The sequence below is a fragment of the Montipora foliosa genome, chromosome 10 (assembly GCF_036669935.1).
Source record: "Montipora foliosa isolate CH-2021 chromosome 10, ASM3666993v2, whole genome shotgun sequence".
NCBI lineage: Eukaryota > Metazoa > Cnidaria > Anthozoa > Scleractinia > Acroporidae > Montipora > Montipora foliosa.
Genome location: NC_090878.1, coordinates 33477102 through 33500019, shown reverse-complemented (window position 1 = coordinate 33500019; position 22918 = coordinate 33477102). Strand labels below are relative to the sequence as shown.

Below are 22918 nucleotides of genomic sequence, written 5' to 3'. Positions count from 1 at the left end.
TACAAAGCTGTCAGATGCTCAGAGGGCACACTTGTGGTGCAAGGAACTTGTAAGGGAACTTGAAAATTATCAACATGTCAGCCCAGAAGCCAATGTTTCTCGCTTCTCTTTTATTTGTTATTCTTCAGAGACTGGAATGCTGTATTTCAATACCACACAATTCAGTGCCTTCTGATTTTCTGTAGCACGTACCACAGGCAAGCCAGTGTATGCTTCACGGAAGCATCTCGTTTACTATATTGTCCAAAAAATTGTTTGAGAATATGTGATCTGGTCTCACTTTTTGCAGCATATTTAGCCAGGTACTCTACACAGGCATGGTAATCTGTAACTACTTGAATATCACAGTTTGCTCTGCAGCCCTGCAACTGAAGGCGACGTTGGTTATTAATTCTCGTATCATTTATTTCAGTAGCAATTTGGATTTTGTATTTCTCTGTTTTGTCGTTTGTGTGAAGGCGATGTTGGTCATTAATTCTCGTATCATTTCTTTCAGTAGCAATTTGGATTTTGTATTTCTCTGTTTTGTCTTTTGTGTGAATAGGTTCAAACTGCAATGTTGTTTTATCACAATGATCTATTGGGAAGTTAAATCTGCATCTTGCTTCATTGTCATTTGCTTTTCTTTTCAAACAATATGCAGAACGCAACGAGTATGTCTTTGAATAGTATTGAGTAAATCTTCATAATCAGTATCAGTCATGTTAGCATCTACATTTTTTTTTTTTTTTTTGACACGGGTGAATTACAGGTTTAATGCAATTATTTTCTTTTGGACTATTTGGATCATACGTAGACAGTAGCTAATCAACCTACTTGCAGATTGTAGCTTCAGCTGCTTCTCCATCTTTCATTATAGCAATGTCTCCATCTTTTGACATTTTTTTCTAAATGCCCTTTAAGAGCGATTTCATTCAGTCTGCATAGCCCTGGGTCATTCTTTAATTTTGCTACACCATGGCAACGAATGGTACCTCTAGACTGCTACTGAAATCTATACCAGTGCCATTCAGCATCAAGTGAATCCTATAAACAGTGTTTTATAAAATTTTGTAAGCGTTGTGTGAAGAACCAATCAACAATGTGTGGATTGTTAATTACATACTGTCTTCTGATGTCAGAAGAGATAGATGTTACCATCTGTCCATCATTTCCTACTAGAAGAGCATGCAGCTCTGGCCAGTGCATATCAGCTGATAAAAATGTGAAAAAGAATGTTGGAGGTCCAACGTGTAATGGTGTCCCTGTGCTATTGTACTTAGGTCACGTGACTAGCAAAATCACGCACTTGAGATCGTGTTGTTGAAATAAACCTCGTAAGGGCTTGATTGAAGTGATTTATCAGTTTCTCTTCACGGTTTGGAGCTAAGAACGTTACACAACGTGTTGTATAATCGCCTTCAAGTGTCTTCTTTTATTTTGTGCCAGTAAGCATTTGATCCAGATATGTTACTGATGTAACGTGAAAGCGTGGCCATGAATACATTTGCGCTGTTGTTTACAACCATTTCTCGCAGTTCATCTATAGTTAGATGTTGTTCTCCAGGATTCTGTTTTAAGAATATGTCACTTTGTTGCAAAAATTCAGTGCTCTTTGAATCATGTTTAAAGCCCAATAAGAAAATATTGGATGCTGCGCGAAACGATAATGCTAAAAGCCATTTTTCTTCTCTGCAAATTTGCACAAATGCTTATTATTATTATTTTTTGCTTAAAGTTACAAGTTTGTGTAAAGATGGATTAGTTGTATCACCATTTCCATCAGGGAATAATGTCGGAAAGTAGTGTATTCATTTAAAGGACTGTTTTCTACAGAGGGCCAATTAATTTGTCCCTGAAATTGTAGTTGAATGAATTCAATTTCTTGCTGTTCTACATTTGGCATAGGAAGTACACTAGACGTATCAATATTTCTATTAAAGACAACATCTTCCTCATCAAGTGTTGAGGGGCCTCTATCTGGAATGTATTATAAGTCATCATTTAAATTAGCAGTGTCTTGTGTTTCAACTGAAAGAAGGTCACCTGGTGCAGAATTGTTAGGTAAAGAATTTAATGCATCTTGATTTAATTCGACATCCGAATAATGGCGATTGTGTTTCAGCAGCCAGAAAAGTGCATCTGCTACAACTTGCCTCCTTACATTTAGAGTTTTGAATGAGTTTTCTTTTCCTTTTATCTTAACCACAATCACAGAAAGATCTTTTGGATATCTCGAGATTTAGCTAGTTCACCAACATTCTGGGGCAAATTAACACACTGAATATCCCCTTTGGCCACCTTGTTTTAAATATATATGCATTATTGGAAGTGCCCGGACAATTAACATTTCTTAAACTTGAGTTAAACCAGAACGTGCATTGGGCACTGTAGAAGGTACCATATCATTTTCTTTGGAAATTTTTTTTGGAAGATCTTTCTATCCAGAGCACCTTGAACACTGATAAGTGGGAAGTTTGTTCAACTTACTATTTACAAATCTAATATTCATTTGCCTTATGGAAATTGTTCATGTTAGTCCTAGCCCACTTTTGTTTGTGAATATCTCTATCACCTTGCGTGTGAAAGCTAGCAAAGTAATCATTTTTCTCCAGGACTTTATGTTTATTTTGGGCATGTGCCTCCTTTGCAGTTCCGGTTGTACCACTTTTTTTGGCCTGTGATTTATTTGTAGTTGCTGTTGTATTGTTGCTTTTGACATATGATTTGTTTGCAGTTGCTATGCTAGTTTTCGCAGTACATATTGTATTGTTTGATTCATGTGAACTGTTATCAGACACTTCTGTATCACTGTTTTTGGCAAGTGAATTGTTTGCAAATGCTACTGCATTGCTGTTTTGGGCATGCAAGGTATTTGCTGTTGGTTTTGTTTTGCTATTTTGTGTATGTGGGTTCTTAGATTTCAATAAATAACTCCAGCCTCTCTTACTACAGTGTGAAATACAGGAGTTCCGTGATACTTGTGAGAAATGGCTCAAAAAAAGCAATCACCACAGCCAGGGTTGTAGCCCTTTTAAAGATAGTCTTTCTGTTAAGCGACTATATGGATTATTTTCATGATTGAGATTTGTCTGCACTAATTTTTCATCATCATAATTCATTCTTCCATTGAGACGTTGCAACGAAGAAAACTTTCTTACACAATTTCCCAGCTCGCTCATTTTTTAGAAGAAATGCAAATAATTCTGCTCGTGATGCTCAAGCGAGACTCTGATAGCAACCGTGATACTTCTAATTCATTTGGGTACCGTGTAGTTTTCATTTGCAGTGAGACGTTGCTGGGTCGACTTTTTGATGCAACCAAACTGGGTTGAGTTTAAATTGAAGCTTATGGAAGCTTTCAGAAAACATGGTACGCACTACTCCCCTTGAGAAAATAAGTTTACTTGAGAGAACTGGAAAAAGCGTTTAATTTTGTGGATCATTAACTTTGCAAATCACTTATATCTTACCGAAAATTCGCAGTTCAGCCTCTCTTGGCTTCGAGCCCCGTTCGTCGTTGCTTGTACGAGGAAACGCAATTCAGCCTCTCCTGGCCTCTCCGTTTGTTGTTTTTTGTACAAGTAAACGCAGTTCAGCCTCTCCTGCCCTCTCCTTTCGTCGTTGCTTGTACGAGTAAACGCTGGACGTGGCATTTGCTAATTCACGTGAAAATTCACATGACCCATGCCACGAACCTTGAATTCAACACCAGGGCCTTTGCTCCGCCGTTTGCTCACATACCATTCATTCTAGTTGTAACAACAAAGGAATGGCAAGAATGTCCACACATTTTGCTTCGAGCCGGCTCTAGCGCTGAACGCTTTAAGAAAGTGCCGCTGACCACCGACGTCAAGATTAGTCTGCGTGCTCGCTTTTGCTCCCTTACAATGCTAAAGAAAACTTTACATAAAACAGCACATACAAAAGGAGGCAGGGATGAGCAAGGTTGAATGGATTGCAACTAAGGTTTTTGTTAAATTTTATTTTGAAAACGGTTCAATCTTAACAGTTTTTCAAAGTTCATCTCTGTGGTTTGTAACATACAGTGTCTATGCTCGGCAAAGATATTTTTGTCACGAAGCTTTGATTCGTGGTGTTCAAAAGTAATTTCTGGGTTAACGTCAAGTTGTATAGCCAGCAGGGATGAGTGATTGATGAAATTACAAAAACTTAACTGTACTGCCGTGACACAACCCCTTTTCCATTTTTATGTCTTTTTTAGGTCTTCTCAGGAAATACAGATCGAGACTCAATTGTTCACAACAGAATAAACCCTTCAATCAAAGCACGCTACATCACGCTGCGGCCAACTGCATGGAATAAACATATATCAATGAGGATGGAACTGTACGGCTGTGCAGGTACCACTTGACTGTTTGCAGGCCTCTGCTCCAGTTATTTGTAGGGACGGTATTCTTCTATAGAAGCACCGCCATTTTGTTTTAATTTTGTTTTAATTTTTTTTAATTTTTATTTTTTAAGTGCAATGTGGGGTAGAATATCAAGTTTACCAACAAGTAAACGTTTCCTTTCCCAACACTCGAACCCCCAAGTGGGAAGTTTAATAGAGATGGACGTCAGGCCGCGGCCAAACCCCATAACATCGTTGGCCAATATATGGCGGTGTTGAATAAGCAGCTGTAATAATAATAACAATAACAATAATAATAATAATAATAATAATAATAATAATAATAATAATAATAATAATAATAATGATAATAATAATAACGATGATGATGATGATGATGATGATGATGATGAGAAGAAGAAGAAGAAGAAGAAGAAGAAGAAGAAGAAGAAGAAGAAGAAGAAGAAGTACCTTTCCTTTAACACGATAGTTTATTTAACACGATAGTTTTCAAAGCTGGTAACTTGTGGGGTCGTGCATAAAATAACCAACAAAATATTAATACTGTATATTTAAATTAAATATTAAAATTAAAAACACCATAAAGTTATCCTATAAAAGTAGGTAAAACGTACTATTGAAACTCCGGCAAAATTATCTTATCATATCATAAGGTCAAAAGATCCTTAAAACTTACAGTTTCCGCTCCCCTGTATACGAATACTCTTGGTAAGTAACTCCGATAGTTAACCGTTGTTTCCATTCTGGAAAAGCTTTGCGATCTCTATCTTATAATGTAGATCGATAGTTATCCAGTGGTCAAATTCTAATACCTTACACTAAGGCATATCTTTTCTTAAATTGAAGATAATTCTTGCTGCTCTAGAGTGCAACCACTCTCTTACCTGTAAAAAAATCCGAGCTACCTAGTGCACGAACCCCGCTAAACAAGGGCATACTTAAAGAGGACAGGACCGTTTTGCAATCGAAATCTTTCAGAACATTTCGAGGTAAGAACCTGGAACGTTTTAGCAAGTCAAGTTTATTGGCAAAGCTTTTTTTAGCTCCGATACAAATGATGTCCAGGCAAGTCTGTTATCAGCTATCATTCCGAAAAGTCTAATCGATGTATCCAACTCCAGATTTGAGTCCCATCGACACTGTAAACAGGCACGGTGAGGTCGACGTTCGGACGCACGCTTACAAAAAGCTACAAAAGACAACGGAGATAAGATCAAGTTACGAAATCGAGTAGTTGAAAAACATGTGCCCAGTGGCTAAAATTGGCCATTTTATCCGGTCTAAAGTCTAAAGCGTCAAACGGCTATGATCTGATGAAGGCCCCAAAGGTTTAAAGGGAATAGAATAGCTCCATAAGGTCGCAATAGTAGCAAGTATGATAAATACTGTAGGAAACAGACAACTTTATTAAAAGACATGTTTCGGCATGCTTATGCCATCATCAGTTTAATGAGTTCCTAAGTGTGAACTCATTAAAATGAGGATGGCATAAGCATGCCGAAACATGTCTTTAAAAAAGTTGTCTGTTTCCTACAATAGAATAGCTCCTGTGTTTGACAAATATAGAAGCTAGGTTTATTTTCCGGTTTAGTCGTTAATCGCAGCATTGGCTCTAACAATGCTCTATTGATATATTTTGAATGATGAACCAATTGACCATATTCGTATTCTTAGTATTGGACTAGAATTAGTTTGCAATGGAGGCTAATGTTAAAAGGTATTTGCATTTGAAAAGATTCCCCTTCATTAGCCTCCATTGCAAGCTATAAGAAGCAACAAAAGTGCTTGAGACACTGAATTGGAAAGACCGCAATAAGAAAAAAAAACACCTTAACGTTACATTTTCCACTTGCACCTCCCCGTCTCCCTCCGGCACCCCCCCCCCCCCCCTTCAATGTTGGTAACGGATAAAGGAAGTGTTGGTGATAAGAAAACAACATTGTGAGGGGGGATGGGTTACATGGAAAGATTTGGGAGGGAGGGATTTTTTCGAGATTCCTTAAAAGGGCAAAGTATCTCAACGTTTTTGGCACTTCCAGTCCAATACTGAGAACACGAATATGGTCTATTGTATGGCTTCTCTCATGTCCCTTTTGCACAAACGTAGGGTGCACTGAGCCTCTTGGTTTGGAGGACAATGATATTTTCGATGTCCAGTTAAGTGCCTCATCTCAGTGGAATGAGAATCACTCTCCTCAGCATGGAAGACTTCGTATGAAAGCTAAGGGAAACATCGGCGGATGCTGGTCAGCTCTTAGCAGTGACTTTCACCAATGGCTGCAAGTGGATCTTGGTAGCGATAGCACAGTGACACGTGTTGCCACTCAAGGAAGCAATGAAGACGACCAATGGGTTAGCAAGTATCGGTTGCAGTACAGCCTTTCTGGAATCAAATTCAAGTTCTGCAAAAGAAGAAAAAGTAGCGTAGCAAAGGTAATCCTTCAGGCGTTTTTTTCCAGAGCGAGTGTAATCAACTTCTCTTCTGCGAATTTAGTTTCACCGAAATAAACGGTAGCACTATTTCACATCACAAAAATTGATGCTTGGCATTCTATTGAAAACGAAGGTTACTTAAACTTTTTCGAGGTCAGATAATCGCAAAAAATTAAAGTTTCCTGCATCAGTTGCCTGCATGGTGCCACAAAAGGAAATAAATTTTGCGAGGGTCTAAATTTTCGTAGCTTTCAAGTAGCGTAGTTCCAAGGTTTCAAGGTTTCAAGGTTTTTATTTGCCATGATTACATATAATGTACCGATTTAATAAAGAAAATACAAAAAATTGTAAAAAAGGCGAGGAAGCCCATAAAGAAACTATAAGAGCTTATGGAGCTATGGGCTTTCTCAAATTAGACTAAGAAATTAAGTTTAAGATAGCACTGGGACGTAATACAATATATTATTAAAAAGACGAAAGAGTGCACACACACATTTATCCACAAAAATACAAAAGCGTAAATACTTCGAAGAATTTGATGCTACTAACGATAAAGAAGAAATCTTTTAAGGTTTTTGCAGAACTGAACGGTAGATCCAGATGACTTAATTTGACTATCAAGAGAATTGAAAAATTTAGGGCCTTGGAAGCGGATTGAAAATTTTCGTATATTAGTTCAAACTAATAGAATATAAAAATTGGAATTGGATGAGTTTCTAGTGTTATAAGGATGAATATAATTAGCCAGTGTAAACATGTCATTAAATGAATTCGGAAGTAAACCTTTAGAGAAGAAAAACATAAACTTGCCTAAATGAAACAAAACAACATTACTGAATTTTAAAACTTCGAGATCTCGAAAAATAGGATCTGTATGAGAATCCGTATGAACGGAAACCCTATGGAAACCCTATTCCCCTATGGGAATCCGTGTGAACGGAAACCCTAAATGCACGAATTTTCAACCGGAAGAATCTTCGTCCGGTCCCGTGTGGATGTAACAAAATTTTCGGTAATAATATCTTGCCTGTTTGTAAAGAGGAAGAAACATATTTCATTAACATAAATCATGTTTGAAAGATGCCCAGGGTCAAATCTGTTGATCAGTGGAATCTTAACTGTTGACGGTGACTCATTCACCTTCTCGACCTAGTCCAGGGGAGCAAGGTTAAAAGAGTGGTGATAGCACTCTTCTTTCACAAATGTGACCCGAGTTCGATGCCTAGACGCGCCGTCTTAAGTGGGGTAAGTTTGTTAGCTCTTTACTCTGTTCCGAGAGGCTTTTCCCCTCTCCTCAAAAACCAACGGTTCATTTGAGTTTAAAAAAAAAATGGTTTCTGTGTACCATGTCCTCAATAATTTTCCCAGCGCTAAAAGAGTTGACACTAAATAAAGTCCATTCATTCCGTGTCAATAGCTGATGAAGTTAGTTTTTAAAGAAACTGAGGCACTGTGTTGCTGTTTTGTTTGACACAGGAAAGTTTAAAATTGGTACCATAAGGGGACTAAAAAGATCGGACCTTCCCATAAACGTCTTCGTTCTTACCTATGACCAAGGTTTCACGCTAGAAACTTGAGCTTTGGCTGAGCTATCCACTGTGGTCAATGAACTTGCCGATTCGGTTGTTGCTAGATTTTTGTTACCCATATTAGAGCCAGACCGCTCAGTTTCGTCCTGCGCTCACAGTGGCGTTTCACTTTTTTAGGTGTTTGATGGCAATGTTGACAGGAACACCATTGTGTTAAACAAGTTAACCCAATCAATCAATACCCGTTTTGTCCGCTTTTTGCCTGTGGAGTGGCATAATCGTATATCAATGAGAGTAGAAGTGTATGGATGCCCAGGTACTTGCCTAATCATGTCTGGTAATTATCAAGTGTAACAGATGGCATGAGTTGTCTTAGATAGCTCATTTAAGAATAAGAAAGAATAAGCACAACTGTTCGTGACAAGTAAATTGGGCAAATCCAGTTATTTCGATAAAATCAAATAAGAGGAATAATTCTAAAGCTCAATCCCTTGTCCTCGAATAATTTTTAGTGTCACGGACTGGTTATTTTTTTACTTACGGAAACGGACTGATTTATTCTTGAAAAAAAGTAGAGTTGCTTATTATGTGGATCTTTCAAAAAAATGGGTGCAGCATGACATTTGAAGTTTTGGCTAAGGGATACTTTTCGAACATCGTTCTGTATGGCATAGACACGATTTTCTCTAAAGATCCTTATACCAAAACAGGTCTTTTTATCGTTTCTTTCTCTTTTTATATTTAGCTTGCGTAACTCCTCTTGGAATGGAAAGTGAGGAAATTGCCGCCTCTCAAATCAGCGCATCCACAGTGCGAGATAGTAACAGCCCTGCACGACTTGCAAGGTTGAACCTGAAAGCAGAAGGCAACATTCCCGGGTGCTGGTCCGCCATGACAAATGACCTTGACCAATGGCTTCAAGTAGATCTGTTAGATTACATTACAGTAACACGTGTAGCAACTCAAGGAAGCAATGGCCGCAAAGAGTGGGTGGCCAAGTACAAGATAGGATATAGTGATGATGGAGCAAAGTTTGAGATTTGCCGAGATTCAGAGGCCACCACGCCGAAGGTATACTAATTTTATGATATCTTACGAAGTAAAAAGATTCCTCTATCTTTGAATGCCTCCGATTAACTGAATAGACCAGTGTTTCTTGTCATTGTCAGTCGATATAATTAGATAGTAGCAGAAAAAATATAATCATTTTGGTGTTTCAGATCGATACAAGTTTACCTCGTTTTGTTCAACCACCCTGCCGGCAGTCCGCCATCTTGAATTTGTTTTCGAGTGGCCGTAATTTTGATTAATTTTGGTCTAGGCATCTGGGTGGTAGGAACATCGTTTTTTTTTTTTCTTTTATGAAAAAAGGTGATCACAACTATGTCGTGTGTGTTTCCTTTGTCAGGTGTTTGATGGAAACAAAGATAGTAATACAGTTGTGTACAACAGACTTCATCCTCCAGTCACTGCACGGTATATACGACTAATGCCTGTTAAGTGGTATGAACATATATCAATGAGAATGGAGCTGTACGGTTGCCCAGGTAATGCATTTATTAAACTAGTCTGATCGTACGAAGGCCCAAAAGAACTCGCACTATCTCCCCAACCAAACCAAAAGCGAAATCAGACCAAGTTGAGGCTATGGTTGGCGTTTCTTCTTACGCTTGCAGCCATCTACACCTATTTTGCTTCGAGTCCAGACTTAAAAACGCTAGTTTGTCTTGTATTAGTAAATAACGGCTTTTTTTTCCCTTGAAAAGATGATTGAGGTGCTTACTGAGCGCAAAATAACTCAAGGTCTCTGGCAAATAAAGGTCAGATGCCATTTTCTTTATTCTCTTGTGCCTTTTCATGAGGTTTCAAATTTAGATATGTCGCGCAATTCTGCCCAATGTGTTCGGCTTGATGAGATAAGCCATGAACTGGCGCTCTTTAGTGCGTACGGCAACGATAAAAGTGCGCTGAGAATGTAATTTAGTGGGTACTATAAAATAGCCATCTCGTAACTTGAACTCCAGCTTTTGTTAACAATTCAACGGCTCCACCTCGGAATTTATCGCGTGGGGTAATTTGCACTTCCTCATTGGTTGGCAGGTAGGTTGGTAGGTAGGTTGTCTTTATTTATAAACGATATATTTAAAAGCTGGAAGCTTGTGGGGTCGTGTACAATACATTACGTAGATATTAAAAGATAAATAAAATGAGCTTTTAAAATCAATCACAATACATTACTTAGATATTGAAATGTAAACAAAATGAACTTTTACAATATATTACAACTAATTTATATATCCAATACAATTAAATGCAATTTATGGACGGTACCTACTAATTCAACGATATTTTTGCCCCAGTTTATAGACCTTATTCATAAATGGCAGTCACATTTATATTCTGTTGTCCAAGTGCAAATTAGCCTATCAAGCCTCATTTTAGAGCAAGAATTCTTTTCAATTCACTGTATGGTATCGAGGCTTGGTAGGCTAATTTGCACTTGGACAAAAGAATATAAATGTGACCGCCATTTATGAATAATGTCTATGATAATCCAAAAAGAAAATTGGGGGTAACCACGCAAATTGAAGCCCAATTATCTCTCAAAAATGCATGGTTACCCACAATTTTCTTTTTGGATACCAAGAGTACCTCATAAGATCTACTTTCTCCGGATGCTTTTGAACTGCACAAAATAATCCCTGCATTAGTAAGCATCACAGATAGGAAACACGAGTATCTCGAGATGTGCAGAGCGTATGCGCAATAACAATAGTAGGCACCGTCCTTAAAGCTTATTGAGTGTTATCAATGCGACATAGAAAAAAATATATACAAAATCTTCAAGTTTAAAACTAGCGTCGAGGCTGATAATACGTTAAATTTAGCGGCCTTAAAAAGATCTGACGTTTTGAGCTTGTTTGCAAGGTTACATTGACTTGTGTCAGCAAAGTAAGCGTATTTAGAAGACAGCATTTTCGACAGGACAGTGCCTCTATATGCGATGGAGTCCTTTATAAAACGTGTTTTTAAACGTGGTTCCAGTAGTGAGGCGCGTGCTCTAATTGAATATGAGAGATCGCGTTTCTTCGCCATACAGTTTATTAGGGTGCTAGGCAGTCTTCCGTTATAAGCCTTATGCATGCATTTAAAAATAGCTAATTTATAGTAAAAACGAATAGTGAACCACTCTTTCGGTAAATTGAAAATAATTCTACCCAGTGTACAATGCAGCCTTTCTAAAGAATCTAGAATATCGGAGCCAGTGCACCCCATAAAATAAGGCCATAGTTGGGCAATATAACCCTCAAATAAAAATCCTGAAGAATTTTTCTTGGCAGAAACCTCTGCTTTTTTAAATTAGCATACTTTGTTCACAAAGCTCTTCATAAGCTTCTTAAGCTCTTCTATGCTGCACTGCAGTCTTAAGAGTCGGGATTTTATGACCGAGTGAGAGTGGAAAGAGGCTAATTAACCGAAGTGGTATAATCAGTGCCATCCGACGAAAAGAGAATCGCACGCGATGTGAATTGACTCCACCTTTTACCATTTAAACGGTAGGGTGCGCTTCAGCGCTTGGCATGGAAACTAAAGAAATCCCAGGTGCTCAGATCAATGCTTCTTCACAGCTTCATGAAGATAATGCTCCAGGACAGGCCAGATTACACCTAAAGAGGATAGGTGACAAACAAGGGGGATGGTCAGCACTTACAAATGATTTTAACCAATGGCTTCTTGTGGATCTTGGTAGCTTGACCATGGTAACGCGTGTAGCCACGCAAGGAAAGAATGGATTCGACCAATGGGTATCCAGATACAGGTTACAGTACAGTATCGATGGAGCCCAATACAGTTACATCACGAAGTCCGCCAACAGTTCTGCACAGGTGACTATCATTTCGCACTTTACACAACTGTCATTTGGGTCCTCACGTAGGACTGCATCCCCTGGTTGTCCCCAAGCACTTCATTCTTTTTTTGTCTACAAAAATAACGACTGCTTTGATTGGAGACCAATGAATGATACTTAGTGTTATCGGAAACTAACTTTTATTCCGAATACAGCCACCTCTCCTGTAATAGTTTACTCCTATATGATTGCAAATAGAAATTTTTCGCGTCTTAATTTTGTTAAAATTTCAGGTATTTTATGGAAATAAGGACAGCGAGACTGTTGTTTACGGCATTTTGACTCCTCCTGTCTTGACGCGCTTTATCCGAATTTTACCTGTCGAATGGCATAATCACGTATCACTAAGGCTTGAGCTCTACGGATGCACAGGTATTAAACAATGACTTGAAAGTGCAAATCACTTTTTTTTTTTTGCGTGTTTTAGTTGCAATAAATGGATGGATATCTGTTCTGTTATATCTTTCCTAAAAGAAAACTGAATGAAATTACTTTCACTAAAGTGAACCGAAGACAACTTGAATAGAGCAGGGGAAAAACTTGTGCGATCGATTATGTCACCACTCAGTCTGGTTTATGGTGACACAAGATTTTTGCCGATTTCGCCTGCAAAAAAAGTCTGCCAGATTATGATGGTAATAGTAGTTCACGTTTTAAATTCTGTCGGTTGTTTTCATTTGACAACAGAATATTGATGTGAAGAAGTTATCCTCGCACTTAAGTGGGCAATTTAAGCAAATGTCTCTTATAAACGCCTGAAAATTTCTGGTAGCTTTAAAGGGAGCCACTCATGACTGCTTCGAACCAATGGGTCCCGCGATGCTGGTGCAATGCTCTACTAACTGAGCTATGAAGCCGCACAGTTGGGATCAGGTCAATGTCTTTCATTCCTTAGTCCTTTACACGAGAACACATGATCCTAACAAATTAACCTGCTCCCAATTGTGTGGCCTCATAGCTCAGTTGATAGAGTATTGCACCGACATCGCAGGGGTCATGGCTTCCAATCCCGTTTAAGCCGTCTAAGTTCTTGACGCGTCTATATAGAAAAAGTGATAATTGCTTAAAATTTCCAGCTTAGTACCTATAACCGGCACTTCAAATATACATTCATTCATTCATTCGTTAATTATTCATCTTACCCCTGATGTTTTAAAGGCGCAAAAGATTGACTCGTCAGTTTGACTCGATGAGGATTGGCAAAGACACAAGTGGCACACATGGTTGATGACAATGCAATGCGTGCGGCGTGGAAATTATTCTCTGCATGCGAAAGTGTTCCAAAGTCTTCCACCAAGGATTTCGGTCTTACCCTTTAACTGTCAATTTCCGCTTACTCGTCAATGGGGACCCCCCTCGGGGGCTTAAAGAGTTAAATATTTAACCAAAATTCCACCTGATTTTTTGGCGCTCGCATTTTGAACATCCGAACGAAAATAGAATGATATAAGAGTACGACTCTTTTTTTTTTTCCAAGAGTGCCTCAATGTTTAGCAATAATACCCTTGTGTTCAAATATCTCACTTTTTATAGCTTCCGTTGCCATTACGACTGCACGACCTCGGTGGTCAACGATCACCACAGTTGCAGTCACCTCATCCAATGAAACGGAGATGACTTCTATTCCAACGAATGACGTTACACCGAAAGAGCCTCAAAGCGCTGAAAAAGGTATGGATTATTTTACTTTAAATATGTAAGCATGTAAATAATTATCACGCACTTTCTCACAATTCATGAACGAATGGGAGATCTGCACCACGGCAAAGCATAATTTTCCAAACATGTTAAAAATGTTGGAATCCTTTTCGTATCAACACTGCTGGGTCTAAGGTAGTTGATCTTTGGTTTGTAAAATCGATAAATCCTTTCACTTGGACAGGAAGCGAGGATTTCGGAACGCGAGTATGAATTAAAAACGAGTAGTTCTGGATCAATTTATAAATTTTCAAGTGAACAAACGTCGCATTTTCAGTAAGATCAGTTTTTAAGATTTCCATTGTGAGATATGTACTTGTACAGCTATCCTGGCTTGTTTTTCTTCTCTTGTAGGGTCTAGCGTTGAAGTAATAGTCACACCCGTGTTGGTGTGTATTTTTATTGCTGCCATCATATTGGCTGTGTACTTTTACCGAAAAAGGTGAGATGTGGATCAGGTCAATGTGCAAATCCTCAAGTTTCATTCTTTAAAAAAAAATTGTGGTATGGGGAGTGAAAGGTTTACCGTTTACCGCAGCTTGTTTTAAGATTTACATTTCTGGGTCATTCCCATAGGAAAATTAGACGAGGAAATTCCCAAATTTCCACTGACAATATGGCTTAATTGGGTTGGTCATATTTGGTCAAAACAACAGGGTAACCATCTTTTTAGTTGATTATTGCGCGGAATTACCATAAACGATCGATGAGTTGGTAAATGGTTGTTGGCAACTATACAGACCCGAGATGACGTGTGCTAAATAATCATGTTCTAGGAATAGAGCTAAAAAGAATGATGGCGGAAAAGTGTTATTCCGGAGGTAAGATTGATCAATAATGTATATGAAAGCGAATGACATGCGATTATTTGCATTATCTTGTAAGCCCCCTCTTTAAATCGGTTAAAACCATATCCAATTTTCTGACATCCACACATTACACCCTACTGAAGTGATACCACCAATTTCATTTGTATTCCCATTAACTGTTGTTGTAATTCACTCGATAGCTTCCTCGTCCATTTTGATGCATTTTTTGTTATACAGAAAGCCTGCGAGTTGATCCCTCGAGGACAGTGAGCTGCTTTACCCTCTTTTTTCTCCCCATAACTTGCTGTGTCTTGAAATGCTATTTACCGGAAGCTAGGCCTAAAAGAAAGATAACTAAAAGTGTGAATAAAGCTTAAGAAAACAAATCTTTGTAGATGCTTCAGATTTCTTGGTAACAAAATCAGCTAACCATATCTTCTGTCCTGGTTTTCTGACTCGTACAGGATCTCCTTCACTGAAGACTTGCAGGTCTTCCACATTTTAGTTGTAGTATTGTTCCTGAATTATTGCACGCAGGCTAGACTTTGTTTAATACTCTGGGTAGGATATTGTGGTTCCAATTACGTGGGAGTGGTTGGCAAGCGGGTTCTTGTGTGGCGTTCCGTTAGCATCTGTTTGAAATGAGGAGTATGATTTCTTTCGAGATGCCACAAATAGTATCAGCATGAGAACCACAATATCTGACTGATCCAAAAACCCCAAACGAAAGAGCTGTGATAAACTCTTTCGTGACAATATTCACAGTAATGTTAACTTAAATGAAGATACATATCGCGGACCTTTTCCTCCAATTCAGTAGACAAAAAGTGGTTTCTTTTCTTTTTTTTTTTTTTCAATGCTAAGATTAAGTGCTATGATGCACTGTTTGACGCTTTTACGTTGAAGCATAAAGGAGCGTCTTTTACCAGTTTTCCATCTCGTTGCGATTTAAACCAAAAGAAGACCATTTTAAGGCTTCAAGACTGCTGAAAATGTTGAAAATAATAGTTTTCACTAAACGTTGCCTTTTGAGGCTCAAACGCTCAATTCGACATCTAGGACATAAGTTGTGGAATTCTCTCTGAGGCTGTGATAGTATAAGAACATCGAGAACCTTTTAAACTGATTTTAAAAATCATTTTCCATTTCATCAGTGCTGTATGGGTTTTTGTATAATTCTAGTCTTTTGGTGAACGCAGATTTTTTCCCAAGGACTACTTTCATTCAATTTCCCGCGTTTAAGCTTTATCTCTTCTGAGATCGGAAATTGGAGATGAAGCCCTACCAGGGGTTTCAGGGAACAAGATAACATGGCTTATTTGAACTGGGGAACAGGCTGGGGAACAAAAGCCATGTCTTCAAAATGCAACTGTTTGTGACGTTATCATCTTTAAAGAAAAATGAAGAGAGAAGATGTTTTGAAATGAAAGTTTGAAAGATCAGTTTAGTCAAACAGTTGCAAAGATAGAAGCTCGATAAAATCCAGAAGAATACAGGCACAGCTGTGAAAATAGCAACTGCCCTACTGGCTATTCAGTATACATTTCATTAATACAATTTTTGTTAGAAAAGCAACAAATTATATATATATTAGTAACTTTATATTTTTGAATTTTTTTGTATTTTTTTAAAACTTTGACGTTGTTATTTAGGTCAAACAGTAATGACTCAGTCGACTCAGAGGTAAAGTTTTAAAGACAGGTAAGGCTTAAGATAACTTAACAGTTTCCTGCCCAGCATTCAACGCAATTCAAAGAGACAAAGAAAAAATGTCATGAAGAACTGATCTCTAGGCTACTGAAATTGTTATTGTCATATAATTGTTATGGGGCTCAAAACGAGAACAAATATTTTTTCGCCTTACGTGACACTGCTTAATATATTAGTATTAGTATTAGTATTAGTATTAGTATTAGTATTATTATTATTATTATTATTATTATTATTATTATTATTATTATTATTATTATTATTATTATTATAACGCAGATTTGCTGAATTTTTTTTTTTGCCCTTGTCCATTTGAAAGTTGCTTCGGATTCTGGTTGGTCCGATTCTTCTAACAAGCAAGCTAAAAGCTAAATAACACGTCTGAATTTGCTTTACTGACAGGGTCCAGTTGAGGTCCTGGAATATCCAACTCAAGGCAACGGAAGAGGACAGACTTTATGAATTCCATGCATTAATTCAAATTATACTATAACTGATTCCATTAGGAAATATGAGACTTGATTCAGATATGATTTGCGAACCCGCACGAAGTAGGCCATTTAACTAGGTTTTATTCATCCATACTAGAAATCAGAAGTCGTAACGAACTTCGACCCCTGAGACAAGAAGTTGTTTAAGATATTCATGAATAAAATAGATTATGATCTCCCATAAGCCTTTTCTCTGTACCTTACATTAAAGCAAACTAACCAGAAACATATTTTTCAGAACTGATTCCAATGCTTGGAGCTAATTATCAAAGTAAGGGCTTACACCAAGTCAATTAAAAAAAAAGGAAAAAAAAAAACCCAAATAATTGAATAATCAAAATTTGTTTCCGAGTGCCCCGTAGACACCAGCAAAGCTCAAAAGAACACAACAACAATAATATATTTATTAGATTTTTATCGTAATTTTTATCTTTTGCTGTTCAACCATCGTAATTTTTTTTTTTTGAAGTTCACGAGTATGGCCCACCGTTCGTAAACACAAAAAAGAAAATTCGAATCTTTCACACACCGGATCAAAAAATACCTAATTAGCAAGACCTAATCGCAATAACAATGGCTCTCTTGTCCTGCACCATTTTAGTCCGGTATATGAGGGAGTCGCGGTGGCCTCATGGTTAGTGCGCGCGACTTCGGATCGGGGCCTGGCCGGGGACATTGTGTTGTTTCTTGGGAAAGACACTTTACTCCCACGGTGCCTCTCTCCATCCAGGTGTATAAATGAGTACCGGCGAATTTAATGCTGGGGGTAACCCTGCGATGGACTGGCATCCCATCCAGGAAGGGGAAGAAAGACTCCTAGTCGCTTCATGCTACAGAAACCGGAGATAAGCGCCGACCCGATGGGCCTTCTAGGCTCGTAAGCAGACTTTACCATATGAAAGTGTACCCCGAACTTCGTAATGATTCCGAAATATCAAAATGGTTCCGTGTGGTCGGAATGGTACCCATAATTGAAATAGTTCCGAAAGTCGCAATCCTTTCGCCATGTTTTCGAAATTTTGCTATTCCCTACTTGCACAAATCCCATAATGCAGTTCATCTTGGGGGTTACTTGCATTAAAGCTATGGATATGCGGTTCACTGAAGCATGATACAGTCCGGACCCAAGTGTAATGGCCTTGCAGTGTTTTTTGTGTATAAATCTCCCGAAAGTGTATTGCATCATGGGATTTTGCAAGTAGTGAATGGTCTTGAATTTTCGTTGCCCGAGGGGAATTGGGCCTGAGTTCAAACCAGTCACCTTGATAAACTGACCCCTATTCAACTCCTATGCACTTTGAATATTCCACTGAAAAGAATGACGCCCATGTCACTGATCAAATAAGCATGTCATTTAACTTTAGCACCCTCTTACTGGGGAAGTCTTGAAAAGTAAAAGGATTATGACACGATTGTCTAAACCGGCCCATTTATCTTTGTTTAGGCCAAAACGGACAACGCATGTTTTAGTTTTACATTTTTCCGTGAAGATAGTCAATCGTAGTCAAGTAATGGGCATATAAGACTGTTCGAAGGTATATCACCGGTTTCAGGATTTGGGGCATATGTGCGGCCAGTGATTTTCGGGCAGTCAACACTACAAAAAGTACAATCCGTATGGCAAACCATTTTGTACAGGCCATTTTACACATGCTTAAATAAATATTGTGCGGCTCAAGCACAGCCTCATGTGGAAAAATAACATCTCATCAAATTGATTTATGCTGCCTTAGTAGTTCAGTCATTCTGTTATTTTTTCTTCATACAAAAGTAAGCACTTTTTTTTATTTATTTGTTTATTTATTTATTTAACGAGGGTAACAATAAATAGCTAAGAGCTAGTAAACTTGTGGCCCTCGAAATCAAATAATTTTCAAAAAAAAAAAAACTAAGAACTAAAAATTAATATAACAAACTAACTAACTAGAAATCTGTAACAATTTATAGAAGACAATTTAACTCAAGCTAAATATGAAGATGATTTAAGCTAAGCTCCTCCTTAAAAGTTAAATTATTCATATTCTTCTTAAAGGCAGAAAGAGATCCTTAAATTGCACATCTAACTGAAAAGGATTTCCCAACTTCTCTATGTACGTTGTTGCACCCTTTTTACTGATTATGTTTTCTATTTTTTTTCTTTTGTCATATGAAAACAAAGTTGATGTTTATAACTTATGATTACCGTATTTACTCGAATAAGCGCCGTCCTCGATTAAGCACCGCATCTGGGACAAAAAAGTTAATAAGCGAGCCCTGGAATATACGCAGCACCGCCGATGTGGCGCTACTTCGAGGAATTTCGTATAACCAGGAAAAAACTATAAATTGTTCCACAACGACAAAGGAATTTGCGCTCACCACTGATGTTTTCGCTCTCGTTATCATGAAACTCTCGGGTTTTTTCACCGCGTAAATTTCTCTCGTAATTCTAGATTTACTATCAGTTTAGTATCAGTCCATAGGAAAATGAACAGATAGAAAGTATACCGTTGAATAAAAATATAGAAAAAGTAAATTTGTCTGGTACAATGTTTAAATGTGCGCCACCCTCGAATAAGCGCCGCACTTGTGGCGCGAAAAATTAAATAAGCGCCGCGGCGCTTATTCCAGCAAATACGGTTAAGCAACCCTTACATGTTATTGTCAGGCAAGCTTAAGCATTCCGTTGAGGTGAATAATGAAAGAACGAAAGACTGTTGGACGCAACTTTGGATTCCTGCCCGGGTTTTTGCACTGGATGAGCAATTACCAAATGATTGGCCGTGTTACTGTAGTCTTTTTCAAAGAACTTTGTTTTCTCCTTGCCTGAAAAAGCTTTTCTCAGTCAATAGTGCAAACTACACAACACATAATTAGAGATCGCATGAGAAAATCACAGTCAAAACTAAATTCAAGCAGAGAAGGAAAATGATCCAATAAGTGAATACACCCTCAATGCCCTCTACTGCTGACTGGGATTACTGCCATTTTGGACAAGACGATTTGTGAATTCCCTGAATTGCAAATAAATGCTTCTGTTATAATTGCTATCATCGGAAAGTGGATCAAAAGTTTATTGAAGAGCAATTGTCAGAGTATTGTGGATGAGAGCAACAGGTACTCTCGATACTAAATTGTCAGGAGCTGGGGGAGGCCCCTCTGGGTCATCACCATATGTGTCCAGAAGACATTTCTTATACCTGCATCGGGAGATCTATAGCGCAGCAGACACCCAGAGGCCCAAAGTTGACGTGGAGTCAGGTTATTCTTCTCAGTTGATATCGAGTGATAATTGGTCACATTGTGAACTCGTCCAAGAGTCTTTGTATTCTTGGTGAGAAAATGTAGTGCACATCATACATGTCATTTCTAGTATCTAAAAGCAAATAGTCCTCCAAAAATAAGAATATGGATGGAAATACGGACACTACACACTCTAGAACATCCCTCCGGTCTTTCAATTTCAGTGTTCCGCACACTTGACCCTGTGAAAAAAACATCCGCGGTTTTCTCCACGAAACGATACCATAAATTCTCTAATAGCTATATTTCTCCTCCATTACCAACCGTAAGACGGTAGAGATATCCCTATTCAGATGATCCCTGTTGGAAAACAGCCTAAAAGAGTTGTTGTCCTGTTTTTATTGTTTACTCTCAGGCACAATATGGTTCTGGAAAAACCGTCACACATCCATGGATGCAAAATCTCCGGTGCCGCAATTCCATAGTAGTGTCCATGTGGCACAAATAGTTAGGGTGTAGATCACTGTATGGCCAACGTAATATTGTTGGTTCACATCTCTTTGCCGTGTTGATGGGATGGATCAACACTAGCAATACTCTCCCTCACCCTCCAGCTTTGGATATATACCCCGCATTTCCGTAAACCAGCCATGACATTTGTTTCGCCTGTGCGTGAGATATGTCCAGGCTTGACATGCACGCGAATTTCAATAAGCGTCACAAAGTGTCCCCTTGCTCTTCTCGCCAACTTCAACATCACTTGTGTCTCAGAATACAGACAAGTTATGTCACAAAATGTCCCCCAAATGCGGTTCTTTAAGTAAAGATTAACTACTGCATTTAACCAAAGCTAAAAATAACGCTAACCTTTACGCTTACCTTATTGTTGAACATAGGTAACAAATGCATAGACTTAAAGGGACACTTCGTGTTGGATGTCAAAATTGGCCGTGCATGTAATTAGGGCCAAACCTGGACATAAGTGCTGTGCGTGGGAAAGCATCTAGCTCCTCTTGCACCATTGCATCCAAATTGGTATCTTGAATTACTGAAAACCGTTCGAAATCGAAAGAGAGCCCCAGTTCTCTGCGCCTGTTGTATATTGTCTGTCTTGAGACTCTAAGGTCTCCTCCAAGGGCCCAGCTATTTAAATTTTGTTTGCGCAGTGAATTTAAAAATTCACTGCGAAGACACAAAAGCTGTTCAGACGTTATCACGTACCTTGGCCTTCTTGGACGAGGGCTGGTGGCGTATAGGCATAGCCATGCATTAGAGGAAGCTCATTCAGCAATGTATGAATTGCTTTGAGATTTTCCTGTAATGTCTGTAGCTCTTAAAGTTCATTTGGATTGTGATTGCCACTGCGCTGTAAATGAACATTGATGAGTACCGTATGTCGCAGTTCACAAAGGATGGGGTTGGCATAAAACTCACAACGCTCTCGATCCTGCCTTATGTTAGGCACTTCTGTTTCTACTCCTCGCAGCATAGTGCGAATAATGTTGAGAAAGCGAACAAGGTCACTGTCACCGAAAGTCCTAAAGGAAAAAAAATACATATATCATTCAGTTGGTGCAATGAATCAGATGAACACTGCGCTCAAGGCCTTCTCTTTGTTGCTGTTAAAGTTTTCAAAATGCAGTCCATTTCCATCCTTGCCATGAGTAACAGCAGAAGAGAATAAAATTTTACATAGCCTATGGGTGACAAGGGAGCCCAGTTTCCAAAACAGGAAATTGGTGGTTTGGTGTTAGCCGACTCACCCTGCACTTTTCAAAAGGACAGCTATAAAGTCCTTTTAGAGAGCAAAACAATGATGGATATATTTTTGGAACCTTGTCGCTTTTCTACACTTTGTAGGTTATCATTATTTTTAATCCATGATGTTACTTGAGGCATCTCAAGCATTGATCTTCGTCGAGACCAAAAGAGCGTGACAGAGCCGCTATGAGAATGGTATGCTAAAATTGATCCGAAACTCCTCCAAATTCAAGTAAATTAAAGAAGATCCAAATTTGTTACGAGAGTCAGCTTCTCAACTCTTCCTCAGAAAGCTGAAATCTAACGTGCATCGATAGTATATTTTACAAAACATAACGTTGAATGAAAGCATTCGTCACATCAGGGAGGATAGCCTTGATATCAAACTTATATCTAGTAAGAGTGAACTCAGAACTTTTTTTCACCTTGCCACAGCTCCGACACATTTTCTGTTCAATGGGTCATTCTATGACCACGTATATGGTGTAGCTGACTTTAGGGTTAGTGAAAATAAAGGGTTTCGAATTGTCCGCGGTTTGATGTTTCCCGGCGGTTGCTGCGTTAATAATTAAATCACTTCCTTTCCTTTCTTCTACAGAAAAATTCATTGCCTAACTAGTGAATTCCAGGGTATACTTTACGCTAACGATGCCATGAGTGCGATATCGGTTTTTCGAGTGAAATTTACTTTTGGATTCACCAGTTTGGCACTGAATTTTTCTTGAACCGCATGAGTATTAACAGAAAAGAAGTTCACCCTCAGCAAGCGAATGGAAAAGGAAAAAATCCATTTCAGAGTCAATAGCCAGCGAATAGGAATCACGCTAAAATAAGAAGCCATAAAAAAACTTTGTCAGTTCGAAGTCAAAAAAAAAAACTTTTACTGATGTACACGTGATACTGGTCAGTGGATACGTTGTTTTGACAGGTGTCAATTGATCAAGAAAAGGATGTCCAATATCAAAGATGTATGCTGTAAACTAGCATAATACTGGTCACAT

General features: G+C 38.4%; 1 protein-coding gene and 1 long non-coding RNA gene across 2 annotated transcripts in view; both read left to right on the top strand.

Moving 5' to 3' along the window:
* The window catches only part of LOC137972823 (uncharacterized), a 133283-nt gene extending 119357 nt beyond the window's left edge, over nt 1-13926 (top strand). Inside the window, exons 21-28 of the mRNA XM_068819527.1 lie at nt 4205-4343; nt 6462-6787; nt 8494-8632; nt 9062-9387; nt 9725-9863; nt 11878-12203; nt 12460-12598; nt 13760-13926. Coding sequence (XP_068675628.1) covers nt 4205-4343; nt 6462-6787; nt 8494-8632; nt 9062-9387; nt 9725-9863; nt 11878-12203; nt 12460-12598; nt 13760-13926 — 1701 coding nt within the window. The remainder of the gene's footprint in view (nt 1-4204; nt 4344-6461; nt 6788-8493; nt 8633-9061; nt 9388-9724; nt 9864-11877; nt 12204-12459; nt 12599-13759) is intronic.
* A 350-nt stretch (nt 13927-14276) lies between these two features.
* Nucleotides 14277-17435, top strand: LOC137974043 (uncharacterized). Its single transcript, XR_011117380.1, has 4 exons — nt 14277-14366; nt 14701-14745; nt 16386-16434; nt 16846-17435. It is a non-coding gene; the product is annotated as an uncharacterized lncRNA (long non-coding RNA).
* Nucleotides 17436-22918: the final 5483 nt, after the last annotated feature.